General features: G+C 40.5%; 1 protein-coding gene across 4 annotated transcripts; it reads right to left on the bottom strand.

Annotated features, from left to right (window-relative positions):
- Positions 1-6767: 6767 nt before the first annotated feature.
- On the bottom strand, positions 6768-19180 carry MED31 (mediator complex subunit 31). 4 transcript variants are annotated; one of them, XM_065222774.1, is made up of 5 exons: positions 19022-19180; positions 18363-18532; positions 18203-18290; positions 17792-17881; positions 6768-7408 (listed from the first exon to the last, which is right to left on the bottom strand). In XM_065222774.1, the coding sequence occupies exons 3-5, from the start codon at positions 18231-18233 to the stop codon at positions 6882-6884; spliced, it is 648 nt and encodes a 215-aa protein (XP_065078846.1). In that variant the 5' UTR covers positions 18234-18290; positions 18363-18532; positions 19022-19180; the 3' UTR covers positions 6768-6881. The 4 variants fall into 4 exon arrangements, with proteins under 4 accessions (XP_065078846.1, XP_065078844.1, XP_065078848.1 ...); XM_065222772.1 differs by having other exon boundaries at positions 18203-18532; XM_065222776.1 differs by lacking the exons at positions 18203-18290; positions 18363-18532.
- Positions 19181-19635: the final 455 nt, after the last annotated feature.

Below are 19635 nucleotides of genomic sequence, written 5' to 3'. Positions count from 1 at the left end.
ATCTCTGCGAAAAGTGCTGCTGGTGCCTTTATTGGCCAGCATAACTTCCAGTTTTGCCAGAGCTTCCAGCAGACTGTGCCCTCTTGCATTGGAACACCTGCTTCCCCACTCCACTGCCCAAGCATTGAAGTCTCCTCCGATGACTACCGGTCGTCGTCCGACCAGCTCTTCGGTAAGTCCATCAAGCATCTCGTGGAACTTCTCCATCGTCCATCTAGGGGGTGCGTAACAACTACACATGAAGATTCCGTTGATTTTGGCGATGACGAAGCCTTCGTATGAGCTCGCAACCACTTCTTGAATGGGGTATCTGCCCATAACTTGTATAGCTGCCATCCCAGCTCTATCCGCAACCCAGTTACCGTTATCGGGAGGGACTCGATACGGTTCCGCAATGATTGCAACGTCGCACTTTGTTTCTGTTGTCGACTGCCACAACAGTTGCTGAGCAATATCGCAATGATTGAGGTTTATTTGGGTTACCTCCATTACTGTTGGCCTGCCATCGCCTTTTTGTATGCTAGGCATTTGAAGCCTCCCGTCGTATGATCGTTACCGTCCTCTTTTTTGCAGAGCATACACCTCGGATGCTTCGTGCAGCCTCTTGCAATATGGCCTTTCTCTCCGCATTTCCTGCACAGATCAGATCTGTCAGGGCCATTGCAGTTCCTCGCCTGGTGACCGAATCCCATGCACTTGAAGCATCGCTCCAATTGCTTGGTAACCCGAGGAGTGGCTTTCAGCGAGCACAATGACCAGCCAACCTTGACCTTGCCCGTCTCCAACAGCTTATTCGCTGCAGCTGTCGAAAGCCGTATAACCGCCGTTTGCATGCCGCCGTACGCCTTCCTCATGTGGATTGACATCGGGACATCTCCCAGATCGCAGTGCACTCTCAACGCACTTCTTAGCTCCTCTTCTGTGGTGATCTCGTCCAGGTCCCTGCACTCGACCACTGTCTCCTGGGATAGAGCTCTTACGCTCGCCCCTTCGCCAAGAGACTTTTCAACGAGCTCCTTGTAGGCTGAGCTCTTGATAGCAGGATCCTTCTTCAGCTCAAAGAGGATCTCGCCTTTCTGGGTTCGCCTGGTTTTCACCACGTTCTCTCCTAGTTGCTTCAACTCCGGATCCTCTCGTACCTTCCGGAGGAGTGCTGCATACGACGTTTTGTCCTTAGCATCGACGATCAGAGCATCGCCCTTACTTCGCTCCCGACGAGTCCTGGGTATCTCCTTCTTCTGTTCAGCTTTCTTCTTCACGTCTTTTTCCTTCCGTTTTTTCCACTTCTCCTTTGGCTTCTCGACGGTACGCCAGCCTTCCTCCTTGTTGTCTTCTTTGTCGTTCTTGACTTTTTTCAACTCCTCTTCCTCTCCTGGAGTTTCCCTTTTCCTCTTCTCCGAGCGTGGATTTCGAGGTCCCTTTGGCGTCTCCTGTATTTCAGCTGCTGCTTTCTCCTTGGCCTCGATCAGTGCCCTTTCGGCAGTTACGGACCTCGTCCTCAGCGCATCCTGTTCACGTTCGGCAGCAATAATGGCGGATTTGATGCCCGTCACCATTTCCTTTATTGCCTTGTGGACGTTGCTCCTATCCTTGATGAAGTCATGAAGTTCATTGATCCTCCTCCTGACCTCCATCAATTTGGTCTTCCCAAGCTGCAATCCTTCTTGGGGTGTGCTACTGCTGGATTTCGGTGTGAACACCTGGCTTAGCATAAGACCTAGCTCTCCTTGGTGTCCTTGCTGCTCACCTTGGGGCTTACTGCTGCTGTTGGAACTCGCTGTTGCCTCCAGGTTCAACACTGGTGATCTCTGCAATATCCCGCTCCTTGCGAACACGTTCGCTCCTCCGTTTTCAATGTGTGTATGTGTGTGTGCGTGTGTGTGTGCGTGTGTGTGTGTGTGTATATGTGTGTGTGTGTATGTGTGTGTGTTTGTGTGTGTGTGTGTGTGTGTATATGTGTGTGTGTGTGTGTGTATGTGTGTGTGTGTGTGTGTGTGTGTGTCTGTGTGTGTGTGTGTGTGTCTGTGTATGTGTGTGTGTGTGTGTATGGGTGGGTTGTTTTTGATATTTATATTGAGTATTTGTTAGTTTATGTATGTCACCCATTAGTGAATACTCCTTTTTTACACAGGTACATTTTTCAAAAAAATTTGCTATTTGGTGAAGCGAGTAGTCGCGTAGTTAGAAGCTCCTTTTTCTTTATGGATTGAAATAAAATTAAGCATCTTTTGTTCGTCTATTAGACGTTTAATAGTATTTATTTCGGTTCACTTTTATTCATGCCAACACTGAATCACCTCTCTATCTCTCTTGCTCTCTCTTAGACCCACACATACAAATAGACACACACAAACGCACATCAATTTTGAAAATGTTTCAACTTTTTCTCATTTTTTCTTGTTACTGCGTAAACGTATGAAAACTTAAAAAAATTCCGCTTTTGTTCGCTTTTTCCGGCGTGATTCCGCATGCATTCACTGCGCACCGTGGCATTTTAATAATATTAAACGAGCACTTCAGGAATGAACCAGTTTTACTTTATAAAACTACAAAAAAATCCCAACAAAAAATAGTTTTCACTTTAAAGTTTTTGTATTTCAAAACGTAAACACAAGTAGTGACGTAGGCAACCTGTGTGCTGTATTTGTATTTATGTCATCTTTTAATCATACTATCTGTTCACGCACACTATCTTACGGAACTGCTTCACCTCGGTACTGTACCTCATTGATCCTACTTACCAGTTCCGTCCAGTATAAATTGGCTGTCTCCAACCGGCGTGATTCTTTCTGACTGCTTACTCTCTTCTTTTCTTGTTCGCGCTTTCTTGCTTTTTTCCTTTCTATTGAGCATCATTTATAGCGAATTCGTTTATTATCGGTTTATTATTCGGTGCGAAACCGAACTTTTTGTCAGTGCGAACCTCAACCTGAGCTGGGTTTTAAAAACAAACGATCAAACTGACGTTTGTCAGAAAACAAGCAGATCCAATCTTGATACCCGATCCAGGTTGGAACTGTTAGTGTTCATGATTAGTAAACATTGCCCGCAGCTTGTGTCACTTTTTCTCGAGTGAGTGAACTCAAATCCATCGGTGCACTCGTCCATAGCATTAGCCGAGTAGTGACAGTTACCAACGACAACAAACGACAGGTTATCGTGTTCTTAGGTAGAGGTGTTGAGTAGCAATAAACTGTAGAACCATTAGAACTCTGTCTCTTCACTTTCAGACTTCAAGCTAATAAGACGTGTATAAATAATTATTTATACAGTAAAATGTAAAATATTTCATTGGCCGTCCAGTATAACCAGCTGTCTCCAACCGGCGTGATCCTTTTACTGCTTAGGGGCTGTCCATAAACTACGTAGACAGTTTAGGGGGGGGTTGACAATTATCCTCGGCCCATACAAATTTTAAAATTTTTGTATGGGCAATTGTCTACGCAGCGAGAGGGAGGGGGGGGGGGTTCAAAAATCAAAAAAAAACTGTCTACGTAGTTTATGAACAGGCCCTTACTCTTTCCGAAAGAAATAGGACAAGTCTAGATAGAGCTGGAATTAGGGCGTAACAGCTTTTGTAAAAAATTACTTCTATAGACGAGTGCACGGATGGATTTGAGTTCACTCACTCGACAAAAAGTGACACAACAGCGGGACCCTGTTTACTAAAAATGAACACATGAATAATGCTCGCATAACATTTGAAAATGGATTATCAATTTTCCTAAACAACTTGCAAGGTCCTTTTCACGAGAACCGAAGTATGCTTACGTAAACCAAGAGCACTATCGGCAAGGGGAGAATTTCTCCTACCCGATGGTGTTGTTGGTTTGCGTGGGCGTATTCGGTTCGCGCGAAAAGGGCTTAACAAGTTTTGTGTACAAAAATTGATAGGCCCGTTTCAAATGTTACGCGAGTATTATTCATGTGTTCATTTTAAGTAAACAGGGCCCCGCTGTTGTGTCACTTTTTGTCGAGCGAGTGAACTCAAATCCATCCGTGCACTCGTACATCGATGATTTCTAGGAATTCAAGGCACGTCCACGTAGACCAACCAAACCATCGGATAGGGGAAGTCTTTCCTTACCCGATGAGGATGTTGGTTTGCGTGGGCGAGTCTTGAATTTCTAGAAATCATCAAGAGAGACATTGTTTACAAAAGCTGTTAGGCCCTAATTCCAGCTCTATCTAGAAGTTAAGTATGAGCCACATGCGTTAGTTAGTCGTTTGGGTCATGGTGTGGTGTTCCCTATTTTATTTGCCTCTATTCAGCTCTCAGATCGCCCCCTCCCCCAAACTATTGTGAATGAAAAAGAGAACTCATATTTGGTAACCTCTCGCAAGCTGCAATGGAAAAGATATTAATAACAAACTAATCTAGAACTGGGCTTAAACACATAACATTTCCTAAGACTGATCATGATTAATATAGTATGAATAATGGGAATTGTATGAAGAAAAGACTATCCCAAAAGAAAGTTCCCTAGCAATAAAACTATTAAATTACCATAGAGGTAACTCTAAGACTAGAAGGTCCCGAAGAAACGTGCTTAACTTTTTGGCTCAGCTGTGGTACTCTCTTCGGTCCCAAGCTAATCGATTCACCCCTCGAAACATCCCTCGAAACATAGGAAAATCCACTAGCCCCACTTTTTCGTTTATGAACCAAGGAATAAGTACGCCAGACTCCAAAACGATTTAACGTAATTAAGCAAAACCTACAACTATTTAAACGGATGGCATTACGAAGTTAACACATTTCAATTGACGCAATGTCACCTTTTTCCGAAGCTACATTATGCCAACGAGCTGCAAAAAAGGGTACCCCATTCAACTATTTCCTTGCCGGTCTTACCAGCTTAGCGATAATAAATTGCAGCCGCAGTCGATTCAATTCACGTCTTTCTTTCCGTTTGCTTTTTCCACGTCAACCTCTCGCGGGACGTGTAGCTGTTAAGTGGGTAGCCCTTTGGGTGAAAACAAAAGCGTCACGTTTTCACAGTTTTTACTTTCGGTTGTAATGGTTGCAATGGCATCCACCATTGATGTTGTTGGGTACTCTATCCGCCGCAAAAATGGATTCACTTTCAAAGGTACTGAAAATCACTTGTATAAAGTGACACCAACGGCTACGTGATGCGACAAGTAAATGATCACATTCAAAAGTTTTGCTAGTAGAGGAAATTAGAGGAAACTTGCAATCGCAATATTTTCGAATAAATCTTGATTAAGTAATTCAATAAATTGGGTTCATTCAATATGAAAAAAAAATATCGGTGAAGGATGGAATTCAACCTGGAAGCCTTGCTGGATCGGCAGACGTTGCTGCTCGACAAGCTTTTACGGATGAATGAGTCTTTGCAGGAAGAGACCATCAGCATTCACCTGCTCAGGCTTCATCTGGAGACTTTGCGGCGAACTGCAAATGATTTTGAGAAAGCGTATTCCGAAATTATTGTCCAGTTGCCGAGAGATCAACGCGCCACAAAATGGCGTAACTTTTCACAAAACGAGCCGAGCGCACTCGACTCCACGTTTTCCGCCAAGATGGCGACCGTCCAGACACTTGTGCCACGGACACACACTCAGTGGCAAAGAACCACCACCACTTTTGGCCTTGCGCCGATATTAACACACGGTGCTAATCACACACTTCACGAATGCCGGAAACCATACAAAATTCCTCCGGTGATCCGGGAGAACGGACCAAAAAATGTCCAACGATAGCTCAAGCTTTTCCGGCAAGAAAAAATGGATGGTTTGGCTAACTTCCGAGAACGAAAACAAAGGACTTCCGTCGATCACAAAAGCTCGTTTTATTCTGATTTTTCTCTCGTTACAGTGTTGCTGGTTTTCCATTAGCATAAACAAAGTGTATTACGTACTTCAAATCAATACCCTAAAGAACCCAATTGTACCTGCTACGTATGATGTCAATTTCAAGAAAAGAGAGGTGCAGGTATTTTTTTTAATTACTTTATTTGATCAGGCTCAACCGAATGAACTTTACAGTACCGAGTTTTCATGTTCACACAATACAATGGAATCAAAACAATAAATCTTAAACATGTAGTCAAGAAATCCAATACAAAAATCACGAAAATCCTCCGCTGTCCCAAATTTTTCCATCAGAACAGGATTCATGTCCAGTGGTTTCACAAGCATGACTATCACGCCAAAGAGGGACACAGCGCTTCCATTGGATGGACGCAAATCGTGGTGTTCCTTAATGCTAATCACAAAATGTTATCTTCCCAGGTCGGCAACTATTGGTTCGACCGAGCAAACTGCAGATGATGAACAAAGCACACCGAACAATAGATACTATCAAGTGCATAGACGACTGTGATACACATCAAGCGATACTGCTGGCTGCTGCCAGTTTCGGCATAAAACTGAGATGCGGTTCGTAATGCAGCTATAATTATGTCCGGTAGTGTACACAGTCGCACAATCATCATACCCAGCAATCCAGCATTAGGTCACTTATCCATTTATACTCCGATGGTTTCGTAGTAGCAGTAACAGCAAGTAGTAGTAGGGCCAATAACAGGCAATGGAAGTGAAATTGAAAAACAAATATTTCTGCATCAACCCACTACGAGACACGCTTATGGGCGAAACTAGAAAACGTCGTGTTCGGTATCCAACTCAGTTGCAATAGATGCACATCATCGCTTGACCTTTGCTCATTTGTTTTCCATCTCTGTAGATATGCAGCCAGTAGCTTTAATCATGCTTTCTTTCGTGATTCAAACTCGAACCTTCAGTGGGTCTCTAAGATTACTTTAGCATTTTATTATAAGAGTTATAAAACAGTCTTTTTACAGAAGAAAGCTTATTTTTTTTTCGAAATGCATACGCACTTACTAAGCTTAATCTTAGGACACTTTCTGCCCACTGAGATTGACACCACCACCGCCAGCGGAACCCATCCCTACCCCGGACATTCCGGTATTGTTAGCTAGACCATTCTGCTGTGCCATCGGGCCACCATTCTGCTGCTGCTGTCCGGGCTGTTGTGGATTGTTAGCATTGGTACTATTGGTGTTATTGTTGTTGTTGGCCATTGGAACTGGGTCATTCGATAGCAAGGTTCCCTGTACGCCACCGCCGACTGGTTGTCCTCCGACAGACAACCCCGTGAGGCTCGTCGTTCCCAACGAGGTAAGTCTCGTACGCCTCCGTGTGTAGTGCTGCCATAGTAGGATCGCTTGGTCGTCGATGAATTTGCAGCACTGGGCGTTCACAATCTCCCGCCGGAAGTGTTCGTACTGAAGCAAATCCAGGAAGTAAAGACACATGGGATATTTCAGGTACTTGGCGTATTCTGGGTCCTTCCAATACAGAAGATATTTTAGGTAGTTGATGAATGAGCTATCTTTGAAGAAACCACGTTGTGCGAGAACTGGAAAGGAAAAAGAAAAATGAACAGTGAGAGCAAGCAAAGTCGAACAGATGGGACGAGCCCGACGTAGTGATTCACATCCATGTTGTGAAGGTTACGAGTTCAAATCTCATCCGGGATTATAAGAATAAAAAGTCGAAGTGTTGTTATCAGAATCAGTTCTGAAAATTGGCATTGTCATTGAAAGTTTCCACGCGATATTGACAGAATTATTTTTGACATTATCACTGGAAGAATTAATTCTCACATTAACCTTTGTCAAAACTTATTCATTTTTTCGTCAATGACAAAGATTCACCTGTGCAATTTCGTGCATTCTTTTTCACGTTATTCTTATCCAGGCAGTTACGGATGTACACGGCTAAACAAAACAACTTGAGTTCTTTAAACTTGGCGGTTCTCAACTTTAGTGTTCTAGATGCACTTCCACAATTATTAATTATTAAGCGATTTAGATTGATACTGATCGGCAATAAATTAACTCAAATTATTATGAGTATGAATGGAAATCAAGGTTGGATAGTTCTCTAGGATAGAGCAAGCAATGGCGTCGCGTAACTTCACTTTTTACCTGTTCAACAGCTTTGAACATGTAATTAAGAGCCGTATCTATACTCAAATCGATCCCAAAATGCGAGTCGCAGTCGGCAACACCAAATCCCGGCTCTGCCCGTGAACACGGGTGTGCCACAAGGATCGGTTAGGGCCCATGCATTAATGGTGAATAGATATATTTTTTTAATCTCGGCTGGTGGTTAAACATAAGTTTATTGATTTATTGCTGTAGTTTTGGACTTTATTGGAAGAACCGGTATGAAGTTAGATTTATTTTAGTAAAACGCTCGATTTTCAACTATTTACCTGGTGGACGAATTTTAGTTAAATTAGAGGCATATGAATGATCTTTAATAGCACTAAAAAAGAGCAAAATTTATAAAAGTTAGGTTCATTTAATTTCAAGAAAATAAGGATTTTCAAGGAAAAAGCGTTTTTCTAAAATAGTTCTAGATTTTATAAACTCAACCGAAAATGACCAATACTTTGCCAATAATTGATAAATGTATTAGTAGCCAAAAAATTAGAGACGTATATTTATACTTTGTGCTTTTCGAGGCGTTTTTTTTTTAAATTGAGGGACAACTGTATGCTCAATTTTGAGATACACTGTACATATATGTGTTCGCCGACGACATCCTCATCATCACCAGCGGACCCACGCCAGTACGTACAAGGATGAGAGCCCAAGCGGCAGTTTCCGCTGTCGCCAGGTGGGTCCGCTCAGTAGGCTTCAAATTATCAGCCTCTAAAAGCATCAGGTGCCATGTCTGCCCTTCTCGACACAAAATTAGCAGACCACCGATTAAAATCGACGACCAGTCCATACCGCTGAAGAAGACCGAGTTCTGGGAGTTCTTGTAGACCGATTCCTCAACTTTGAAAAGCATTTCAGTGCCGTCAAGAAAAAATACTGCAGCCGAGTGAATCTCATCCGGACCATTTCCCTACAACGCAGATCGAACAACCGCAGCATCCATTTTCACGTTGCGAGTGCAATTATTGACAGTCGCCTTCTATACGGGCTGGAGATGACCTGAACGGATATGCTTTTAGCACATTAGCACCAGTCTACAACACCTACGTCCGGATTTTCTCTGGCCTGCTGCCATCTTCGCCCGTTAACACTGCGTGCATCGACGCGGGTAGCCTGGCTTTCCGCTTCCGTATAACCGCAGCTATCGCAACCAAAGCCGCTGCTTTCATCTCTAAAACATCTGGAAATCAAGGGATCTTCCTCCTCGAAGAGGGCAACAGACTCCTCCGCACGGCTGCCAACGAAGATCTCCCCCCAGTGGCCAGGGCCCACTAGCATGGAGACAAATACTGGCAAACACCATTACCGTAAAATGGAAAGCCTAATTAAGGGCAGGTTTAATGCCGGAGAGAATTCCGTGGCCATGAAAAGGACTGTAGCTGAAATGGAGAAAAATACCCCACGCACACTCACCGATACACAGACCGATCTCGCTCTCGGGCCGGGGTCGGTATCGGTCTTGCCGGAAACACCACACCAACCAGCTTCAGCTTACCGCCGCAATGTTCTGTCTCCTCTGTTGAAGCTGCTGCCATCTTTATCGCTGCTACAACGCCCTCGGACCGACCGATCCTGGTCCTCACAGATTCGCACAGCGTTATACAAGCTCTGCGTCGGTTGTAGAACCCTATCCTCAATCAAGCACATTCTATGCGTATGCCCTCAGTATCAGATCCTGCGGGAACTCTACGAGCTACCAAATAGCATATGCGACGTGCTGGGTGATGATCCCTCCACAATAACAGCAGTAATACCATAGAGGTAACTCTTAGACTAGAAGGTCCCGAAGAAACGTGCTCAACTTTTTGGCTCAGCTCTGGTACTATCTTCGGTCCCAAGCTAATCGATGCACCCCTCGAAACATAGGAAAATCCACGAACCCCTCATTTTATCTGCCATACTTTCATAGCGAATCAAAACAAACATTGTGAAGTACTAGAATTTCGACTAGAATGGAGTATGTTAATCGATTTTCTTGGGACCAATAGGCTAGTCAAGTAGTGAGCCAATTTAAAATCGATAGTTTCGTATTGATTATTGGTAATACGCTTGTTAAAGGATGCTGCATTGTATTTTAAAGTTTAGTATTTTTTAATTCCTTGCGGCTGTTGGGATCTCTGCCTGGTGGGGCCCTCCCGGTTCCCCTTGTGTGGAGCTCTGTCTTATTCAGATTTTAATGTTTGTGTTCTTAATATGTTGTGTAAATGTACGATCGAGCCAGGAGCCAATTTTGGGTTGAAGTCAACACAGTAAAAAACTAATAAACGGCTAAAAATCTCAAAAATAAAGTTAAAAAAAAGATCCCAAGATGCGTAGGATCTTCTAGTTTCACTGATTTGTATCGATTCAAAGCAATATAGGGGAAATGGCTCTAATGTTGGCCTATGGATCTAAGATTGGGCCCATCGCTAAAAGTCTGCTATTTATCTAGATGAACGCATCATCGGGACGGTACTAATGGATATTTCTGGTCGCTATTGAAAATTTAGTCGATTGCTGAATTTATGTATGGACCCAAATTAGGGGCATTTAGGCCGACATTACATCCATTTCCCCTATTTTAATTTTTTACGTTTTGAGAGTTGTTGAAAAGGTATATGGAGGTTAGGGCGACGCCTAACAACATTGGGGCAAGACGTACGACAATAATTGACAAGAGGCACCACATCATTGGGGTAAAATACATCATTTGAAGGAGATAAACCATAACCTGCATATAGAGAATACAAAGGCATGAAATATTTCTTGATTATTTCTTAATTTTATATAAAAAATAAGGTCTGAATAGAGTGCTAAACGGTTATTACAAGTGATTTAATTCCATTCTTTTGTGGTATATACTGTTAGAAGATTAATTTGTGGTTGGTGATGTAACGGTGTAGTTGAAAATGCCGTTTCGATAATCGATAGATCGATAAAATAGACAGTCACCTAAACGAGTGAAAATGCGAAACGAAAGCGTAGCTCGGAAAAGTGTTGTAACAGAATAGGTGGAATAAGGCTGTGAACCATTTGCCGAGTTAAATTTAACTCGTGGTTAAAAGTGACATTTTGAAAGTTATTGTGTATGTTCGAAAATCCCTGTGCTGTCGATCGACCGATTTTCGAGAAGAAACTCAGCCACGGTTGTCAAAATTTAACTTCTTGTCTGTCAGAAATAACCACGCTCGGATAGCAGGGTTATAGCAACAATCAATGCGAAACTAACGATTTTAAATTGGCTCACTACTTGACTAGCCTATTGGTCCCAAGCAAACGATTAACGTATCCCATTCTAGTCGAAATTCTAGTACTATGCAATGTTTGTTTTGATTCGATATGAAAGATTGACAGATGAAATGAGGGGTTATTCGTTTTTCCTATGTTTCGATGGGTTACTTTAGGATCTTTTCGTTACTCTTGCAGGATCCAAGATGTTTTGTTCGCTGGATCTAACAGGTGCGTATACACAACTGTTACTGTCGGAAAGATTAACGAAAATTATGGTCATAAATACAACAGGCTGCCACAGAGAGCTTCGTCGAGTGCATCCATTTTTCAGAAGGTACTTCAGCAGCTTGAAAATGTATCGTGTTACGATGTTTTAATTTCCGGTAAAGACTTTGAAGTCTGAAAGAATAAGCTTTGTTTAGTCTTGGAGCGTTTGTCCAAAGCTAGTATCAAAGTTAATTTTAATAAATGCAATTTTTTTTTGTAAAGGAGTTGACATACCTTGCACATGTTTTGATGGACAGAGTACTGCTTCCTTGTCCGGATAAAATTGAAACTATCCGCGAAGCGAAAGATCCGCAGAATGTTTCGGAACTCAAGGCTGTTTTGGGTTTAGTTACATACTATTCTAAATTTATTCCAAATTTGTCTACCCGGATAAAACATCTTTATGTAATGCTAAGAAAAAAACACCAAATATATTTGGAATAGTGAATGCAATTAAGTTTTCAACGAATGTAAGCATTTTTTCTTAAAACCAAATTTGAGTGTTTGGATCCTGAGAAACCAGTTATTATTGTAATCGATGCTTGTGCTCTTACGGTCTTGGTGGAGTGATAGCTCATCAAGTTCAAAGCGAGGAACGACCAATAAGTTTTACTTCTTTTACTCTGAACGATGCCAAACGGAAGTATCAAATTTTGCATCTGGAGGCCTTAGCGGTTGTGTGTACCGTGACAAAATTCCATATTTTTTATATGGTAAAAATTTGGTCATATCCACTGATCACAAACCTCTCATTGAAATTTTCGGAAAGCAAGGAAAAAATGCATTTATTGTACCACGGTTATAGAGATATGTGATGAAACCACCGACAAACCGATATGAATGACCATAGCAAAAACAATAAAATTTCTGACCAATGCACACTACTGGTATAAGGCTCCGTGATCGCGGGAAATATTTAGCTAAGCCATGAGCCCACATGCAAAAGTTATGAATTGATTCGTGTCTGATCTATTCTGGATAAATTATCCTATGGTTTTGACAGTTCGGATCACTTCACATTTAAATTGGCCGTTTACGATTTTCGGACATAAGTCAGAATTAAAAGCCAGGTCAAAATTGATTCCTTGTCTGTCAGAAATTAGTCTGGTACAATAGCAGGTTTATTTTAAAATTTTCCATCTGTCAAATTTAAGTGAAAATTCACCAAATGGAACACAGTCTGAGTTTTTTTTCTACTGAGCTCGGTTGTGCAAATCTCGGCAAAATAAGTTTCACTGAGACCTCAGCAAAAGTGACATTTGATTGCTGAGTCTCGGATAATGCTTAGCTGAATCTCACACTCAGAATTTTTCACGTAAATTTTACGTTTTTCATATGTAGATCGGTTTGAAAGATCTAATTTCAATCCACATACAACTCTAATAAGTAGTATAGGCTTTGGAAGTAAATTCCACTTTATTTTCATGTAGCATCTAAGTGAAAATTACTCAAAGTGAAAAGATCTTTGCCCAATCCACTAGAAAGCAACGTGGTGACGTGACTCTCTGTGCAAATCAAATGGAGAGTCACGTCACCACGACGTGACTTTTCTCACTTCACTAGTGACAAAAGTCACTTCGACTCTCGGAATAACCATCAGATTTTATGGTACTTTCTAAGTAAATTGTATTATGTTTTCACTTAAATTTTAGTAAATTTTTTCGTACCATCATCCATTGTTAGGAATTTTAAAATCATTTTATTGAAATAGTAAAAATTTTATTGTTCAGAAAGCTGATCATATATATATTATGTGTTCCAGCAACCTCCGGCCATCTACACTTCCTCTGCCAATCTTTTGGGTGAGATCATTCCTCGTCCGTCGATTCCTCGTTCTAAAAACATACCACAAACAAATGGTGTATCATGACAAAAATAAAGCATCATACTTATCAGAAAATTCAACAAATCCTAGTATTTGTGAATCCAGCAACAACTCTTCAGCAATGTACCGTTCGGACGCCATGTTGGTTTTGTTTGTGACATCACCACTCAGAAATTTTCACACTATAAATTCATGTAGAATCTAAGTGAAATTATCTTACATGAAATTCACTTGAAAGTTATATACATTCATCTAAGTTTCAAAGCTTATTACATTGCTGTTAATACGATTTGTAATGAATTTTATTAACGTCATGTACTTTACAGACAATTTTTAATATCTGAAGGTTACGTGTTTTTTCCAGTGAAATTTATGTGACAATTTTTTTGAGTGTAGCTGGCTGGGATGAATAAGGATATCGAAGACTTCGGAAAAACCTGTACAACATGCAACGATACAACAGCACATTCAAGAAAACCTCCTTATTCCAAATGGATTCCTACCAACAAACCATTTAGCAGAATTCACGCTGATTTTTTTTCCATTTTGATAAAAAAAAATTTCTAGTAGTAGTAGACAGTTTTCTAGTAGTAGTAAACAGACCTCCTTTTAATTCTGAAATTTTCATTAGGTTTTTCCAAAAACAAGGCATTATTGTGATGAAAAGTCCACCGTATCAACCTGAAACTGAACCTGAAAATAACCTTCTGAGCGTATGTTGTCATACAAGCCCAAAGATTTGGATAGACTTGCTCAATACAAAACATAATTTTAAGAAAAAAAACTAATGAAATACGTAATGATGATCACCAAAGAAGTATTGATAGTAGTATTTCAGGTAATATATCTGACCTTTGAAATACGGAGATCCGATAAATTATAAAAATAATAATCCAACTGATATTCGAGAATGGTTACCAGCAAAATTTCTAAAGCGGATCTCTACGAATATTTCACAGGTTTCTTTTGGAGGCAGAGTTGTTTCAGCGCACAATCGCCAGCTTAAAGTTGTGCCAACATCTCGCCGGAAAGTTCCGAGAGCTTTCATTTTCCAAGAAGAGTGCTTCGTTGCCGGTTGTGGAACATTTACATACCGCACCGCCAGCAAAGCCCAGAAGTGAACGGAGGAGAAACGATGACGATGATGATTTTCCGAATGCTCTAGACTCTAGTTCTGATTTTTATGGATTCGCGTCTTTTTGCTTGAGATGTTATGCCTCACTGGGATTGAACCCAGGCCTGCTAGGGGTGAGAGGTAATCACGCTTACCACTACACCACCGACACCGCTGATGGATTCGCGTCTGAATCTTTCATTTTTTCGGGGGAGGAAATCACCCCAGCAAGCAATCATCAGAGTGCATCCACCTGAAGAAATTCGTCGTTCGAGAAGAAAGTGTAAGAAGAAGAAGAAAGAAGATTTTCAATACTATTAGATTAGTTGTCGAGGATTTACATTTGTCGGTAGTTAATTTGAAATGTTTTCCTGTGAGATTTTGCAATATTTATTGGATTTTGCGCTCTGAATTCTTGTAGTTCTAAGCTTCATTTGAATTTTTATTTATTTCGAATAATTTGAATTTTAACTTAAGGGTAGAGGAGCTGTAGCGCTCTAGTTGGCAATACCGTTTTGATAATCGATAGATCGGTAAAATAAACAGTCACCTTAGGCTGTGAACCATTTGCCGAGTTAGATTTAACTCGTGGTTAAAAGTGACATTTCGAAAGCTATTTTCTATGTTCGAAAATCCCTGTGCTGTCGATCGAACGGTTTTCGAGAAGAACTTAGCCAAGGTTGTCAAAATTTAACTTCTTGTCTGTCAGAAGTAACCACGCTCGGATAGCAGGGTTAATAGATAACTTTCCATCTGTCAAATTTTAACCAAAAGTTAAAATAATCCACCAAATGGTTCAGAGCCTAACTTCTAGTCTGTCAGAAATAACCACGCTCAGATAGCAGGGTTAATCAAAAACTTTCCATCCGTCAAACGCGAACCAAAGTACACCACAGTTCAGTAGATGAACAAAAGCTCACCCGTGCACTCGTCTATAGTTGCCCCTACCCGATGATGTTGTTGGTTTGCGTGAGCGTACTTTGGTTCGCGTGTAAAGGGCCTTAGAAAGTTTGTTTACAAATGCTTTTGTGCCGTTATCAAATGTTATGCCTGAAATGACAATGCGAAACGAGAGCTTAGCTCGGAAAAGTGTTTTAACAGAATAGGTGGAATAAACTAAAGTCGTTATATTGATAGTATGGCGGATAAAATCTCGGGAACCAATTGTGCTGACAAATAGCGGAACCAATCGAGTAAATCACGACCAACAACAGAAAAGAGCACATCAGCTATTGCGAACAAAATTTCGGAAACCGTTTTCTCGTGATTAAAGGCTCACCTACACAAACTAACGCCATCTTTGGGTTGTGGAAAGTTTCCCTTATCTGATGATGCTGGTAATTTACCTTCGATTGTCGAGGAAAGAATAATCAACGTTTTGTTTATGAAAGATAGTACCTTTTCAATTGTTGGTCTACAATAGTCTACAATATATTGAAATGGTTCCGCATTTTGATAGATCGAAATTCTATCCGCCTATCTATGAATATAGCGACTATAGAATAAACTAGTTAGGGGCTGTTCATAAACTACGTAGACAGTTTAGGGGGGGGGGACAATTATCCACGGCCCATACAAATTTTGAAAAAAAAATTGTGTAGACAATTGTCTACGGAGGGGGGGGGGTCAAGAATCCCAAAAAACCGTCTACGTAGTTAATGAACAGCCCCTTAGTAGTACTTTGACTGAAGACGAACCAAGACGTGTTTTTTTATAACTCACCACTCCACCGACTCAATACTAATTATATCAGGTGATTTTAACAACTGTGCCTTGCATGATTTCTTGACCACCATATTTTTTTTTATGGTTATTTTGCTAAACGACGTGTTATGGGCAGAACTGGTAAATATCACGGCCGTCATGTGACAATGAGAAAACGGATCCTCTCACTATCACGAGACGAAGCTACATATCATTGAATTTCTTGTCATTTTCCATCAACGGTTTTGACATCAACATTTCTAACTGATTTGGATAAATTTAAGCAAGCAACCGTATGTAATCGGTAGAGTGAATATATTATAAAGATTTTCTAGGTACTAGTAACATTGATAGCCATAAATGAACTAATAATTACGATGATCACAACACTGTCACGTTCTGTCATGGCAAAAATTTCGATGAGATTTTAAAGAAAATCTCTATCATCGTTTTCTCATCCGATGATAGTGACAGAAGTATATCTGTAAATATCGCGTGAGATCTTTCATTGAAAATGACATTTGCCAGCCCTGGTTATGGGTATCTTTTGTAGAATATTTCTACCATTTAAGCTATCATTCATTTATGGTATTTGTTTATTAGGGCAGGAATTATTTGTTAAACCTCCAATTGAAAATAAACACCATTAGGTACCCGGGAAAAGCATCCCCCAGGGGTGCATTATGGGCTGTTAGTTCTCCCCTATTTGTTACAGCTGTGACCTTCACTTGAACCCAGACCCCCTAGCAGATCGTGCCGCCATGGCACCCAAACGCAAAAAAATGGGTAATCTCTTGATCTCCCTTTTGATGAAATTCATTTGAGCAATCAATTTGATATGCTCACGGATGATGAGAATGATCCATCATCAAGTCAAAAGTTGAACAAACTTTCTCGGCTTAAGGCCAAGGAAATGGTCCCCTTGTTTCCAAAACCTCATCCAGTGCCGTAAGTGCCAGAGATGGGGTCACGGAACAACAACAAAAATGTACATGTCAGCTAAATGCATGAATTGTGGTGATTCATCTCACGCAAAGAACGTCTATCCTGTGAAGGAATATCCTAATAAATTTAAATGTTGAAATTGTGGTGAAAATCCCAAATCCATTTTTTGGGTATGCAAGACTCGTAATCGTCTCGTACCATGCGTCAGATAGGAAACGCTCCACGTTTCCGACTAGGTACTCCTTCAGGTTTCAGGTTCATGTTCTAATTTTTCACGGGTCAACCCCTAAATTTGTTCCGTTAGGTAAGAAAGCCATTCTCTGAATGTTTCAGTTCATTTGGTTGTAAGATGAGCTGGTGCTTTTAGTTTGAATTTTGTATTAGGAATTTGGAAAAATTCATGAAAAAATAACACTCCTACACTCTTTCGATCATAAAGAAGTTTCCTTATTCTCGATTTCATTCAGATTTTATAACCTGTAGCTCAAGAGTGCGTCATGAATCCAGTTTAGTTTTATTGAGATGTGAATGAGCTTTTGAATGTATATGAACATTTTAACCGAATTCCGTATATAAACATTTAACCAAAAGTGCCAGGCCGTGTTGCGTCAAAAACAGCTGGAACATTCAGAGAGTGATTATCTGGCCTGTGGAAAATATGAACTTTTTTTAGTGGTTATCTAGTTGATCAGTTGCATAATAGATTAACAAAAAAATAATACTTACAATGCAGATAGTTGGGATTGGCCAGACACTGCACAAACTCCAACTCAACTTGGAACCGCAGTTTCAGCGCATCTTCTGATTCAACTGGCACTGAAATGGAACACATTTTTGCATTAGTCATTGGGTGCAATGTTCAAATGAATCCGCACTAGATTGCAGATGTTCATTCAGTACTTCCACCAGATACGAGAACGATATTGAACATTTTTGTGTGCTTGTAGATCGATGAACAAATTTTACTTATTTCCATGATGCCAATGAATACATTTTGTGAATTTATTTATACTACCTTATTGGAACAATCTAGGAGGAATTTTGTCTTAATAAATGATAACACATACAGATACAGCTAATAGTGGATTTGAAAAAAAGATGTATGTAAATAGAAGGAATAAAACATATAGTACTTACATTTACCCTTCCCGACCATCTTATTTGCCATGATTCCGTATTCCTGAAGGATCCAAACCCACAGAGGATGTGTGAGGGCTCACGAACGCTTCGTTTAGGGACAGAATATTGGAGCAGTGTGTTTGTGTTTATAAAACTAGTATAGATTTGCTATTGCTACCTGCTTCCGATAGGAGTGGAGACCGGTATCCGGACAGGAAAAGACTTAGTAGCGGGAATGGAGAAACTCTAAACGAACTATTATGAAGGCGCTTCAAAAAAGATCAGCTCCTGGTTTGCTCTAACAAAACACATCAACGATTCCCCGATCTTACTCTCGAGCGCTAGAAACTGAAGCAGATAAACGAATGCAATGAACAGTGATTATTTACAACAAAAAGATATGAGAACATTGAAGGAAACAATAGCGTATGCCCGTTCTAACCAGAAAACAACAAACATAGATCTATAAATTTAGGTATCAATCAAGATAAAGCTTTAGGGTTCCAATTATTTACACCTAATTACGTTTTAACTAGCATTCTTGCTAATCTCAGTTTGAAATTTTCTGTGTAAATACATTAAACAAGGGATGCAAACACTACCGAGAGAAGGAAAACTGAAGTAGTGACCATCAGGTCAACGGTGCATAACAATATAAAAACGAATCAGTAAACCTATTTTTGAACAGATTTTTCTATTGTGCATCCAATTTGCCTATAATGTAGCTAGCCCAATAGATAAAATCCCGACATTGCCATAACAGAGAACAGCAGCACCATATGCAGTCGGAGGAGTTTATGATCCTTCTAATCCAGCTGACCGTAGAATACTACTCACAACCATAGGGATTCATCGTGGGCTGTTGGCTTTGGAAGTCGTCGTTGCAGCCGGAAGCCGGAAAAGCGGCTTTTAATGGTTATTTTCACGGAAAACAATCGGAATTTTCACTCACTCGCGAGACCGTGCAAAATTCGCTTTACTTTTTGACGCGTCGAATTTTATGCTTGACGTTTATGCATGATGACGGGAGGAAACACTACAAATGTTCACTGATAGCATAAAACATCGAAATAGTGCCCTTCAGAATCATTATAGCTTATTAAATATGTACCAAGGTTGATAAAATTGGATCCATCGACGTAATGGCGAAAAATCGGTGTGATACACGAAGAAACGAGACAAATTAAACGTTACTTCACATGAGAATCAAGCGTATACAGAGCATCACTGTTTTAAGGAGAAGCAGTGATGTCTAATAAACGCTGAATAATCATTAATTTTATCGTATAAACTCTGTTACAACTCAATATAAGTCGAATAAAAGCTTCTCGACATACCTTATTCAACACCAAATATTTCGATGTTGTGGTTGAATAAATTCTCCACATTTGTGTGAACAAAGCCTGAACAGAAGTTATTATTAAAAATAGTACAAGTACTATTAAGCATGC

The sequence above is a fragment of the Ochlerotatus camptorhynchus genome, unplaced genomic scaffold (assembly GCF_037179485.1).
Source record: "Ochlerotatus camptorhynchus isolate MF236.1 unplaced genomic scaffold, CSIRO-AGI_Acam_v1.1 ptg000177l, whole genome shotgun sequence".
In the NCBI taxonomy this organism is placed as follows: domain Eukaryota; kingdom Metazoa; phylum Arthropoda; class Insecta; order Diptera; family Culicidae; genus Ochlerotatus; species Ochlerotatus camptorhynchus.
This window is presented reverse-complemented; position numbering and strand designations above follow the sequence as displayed.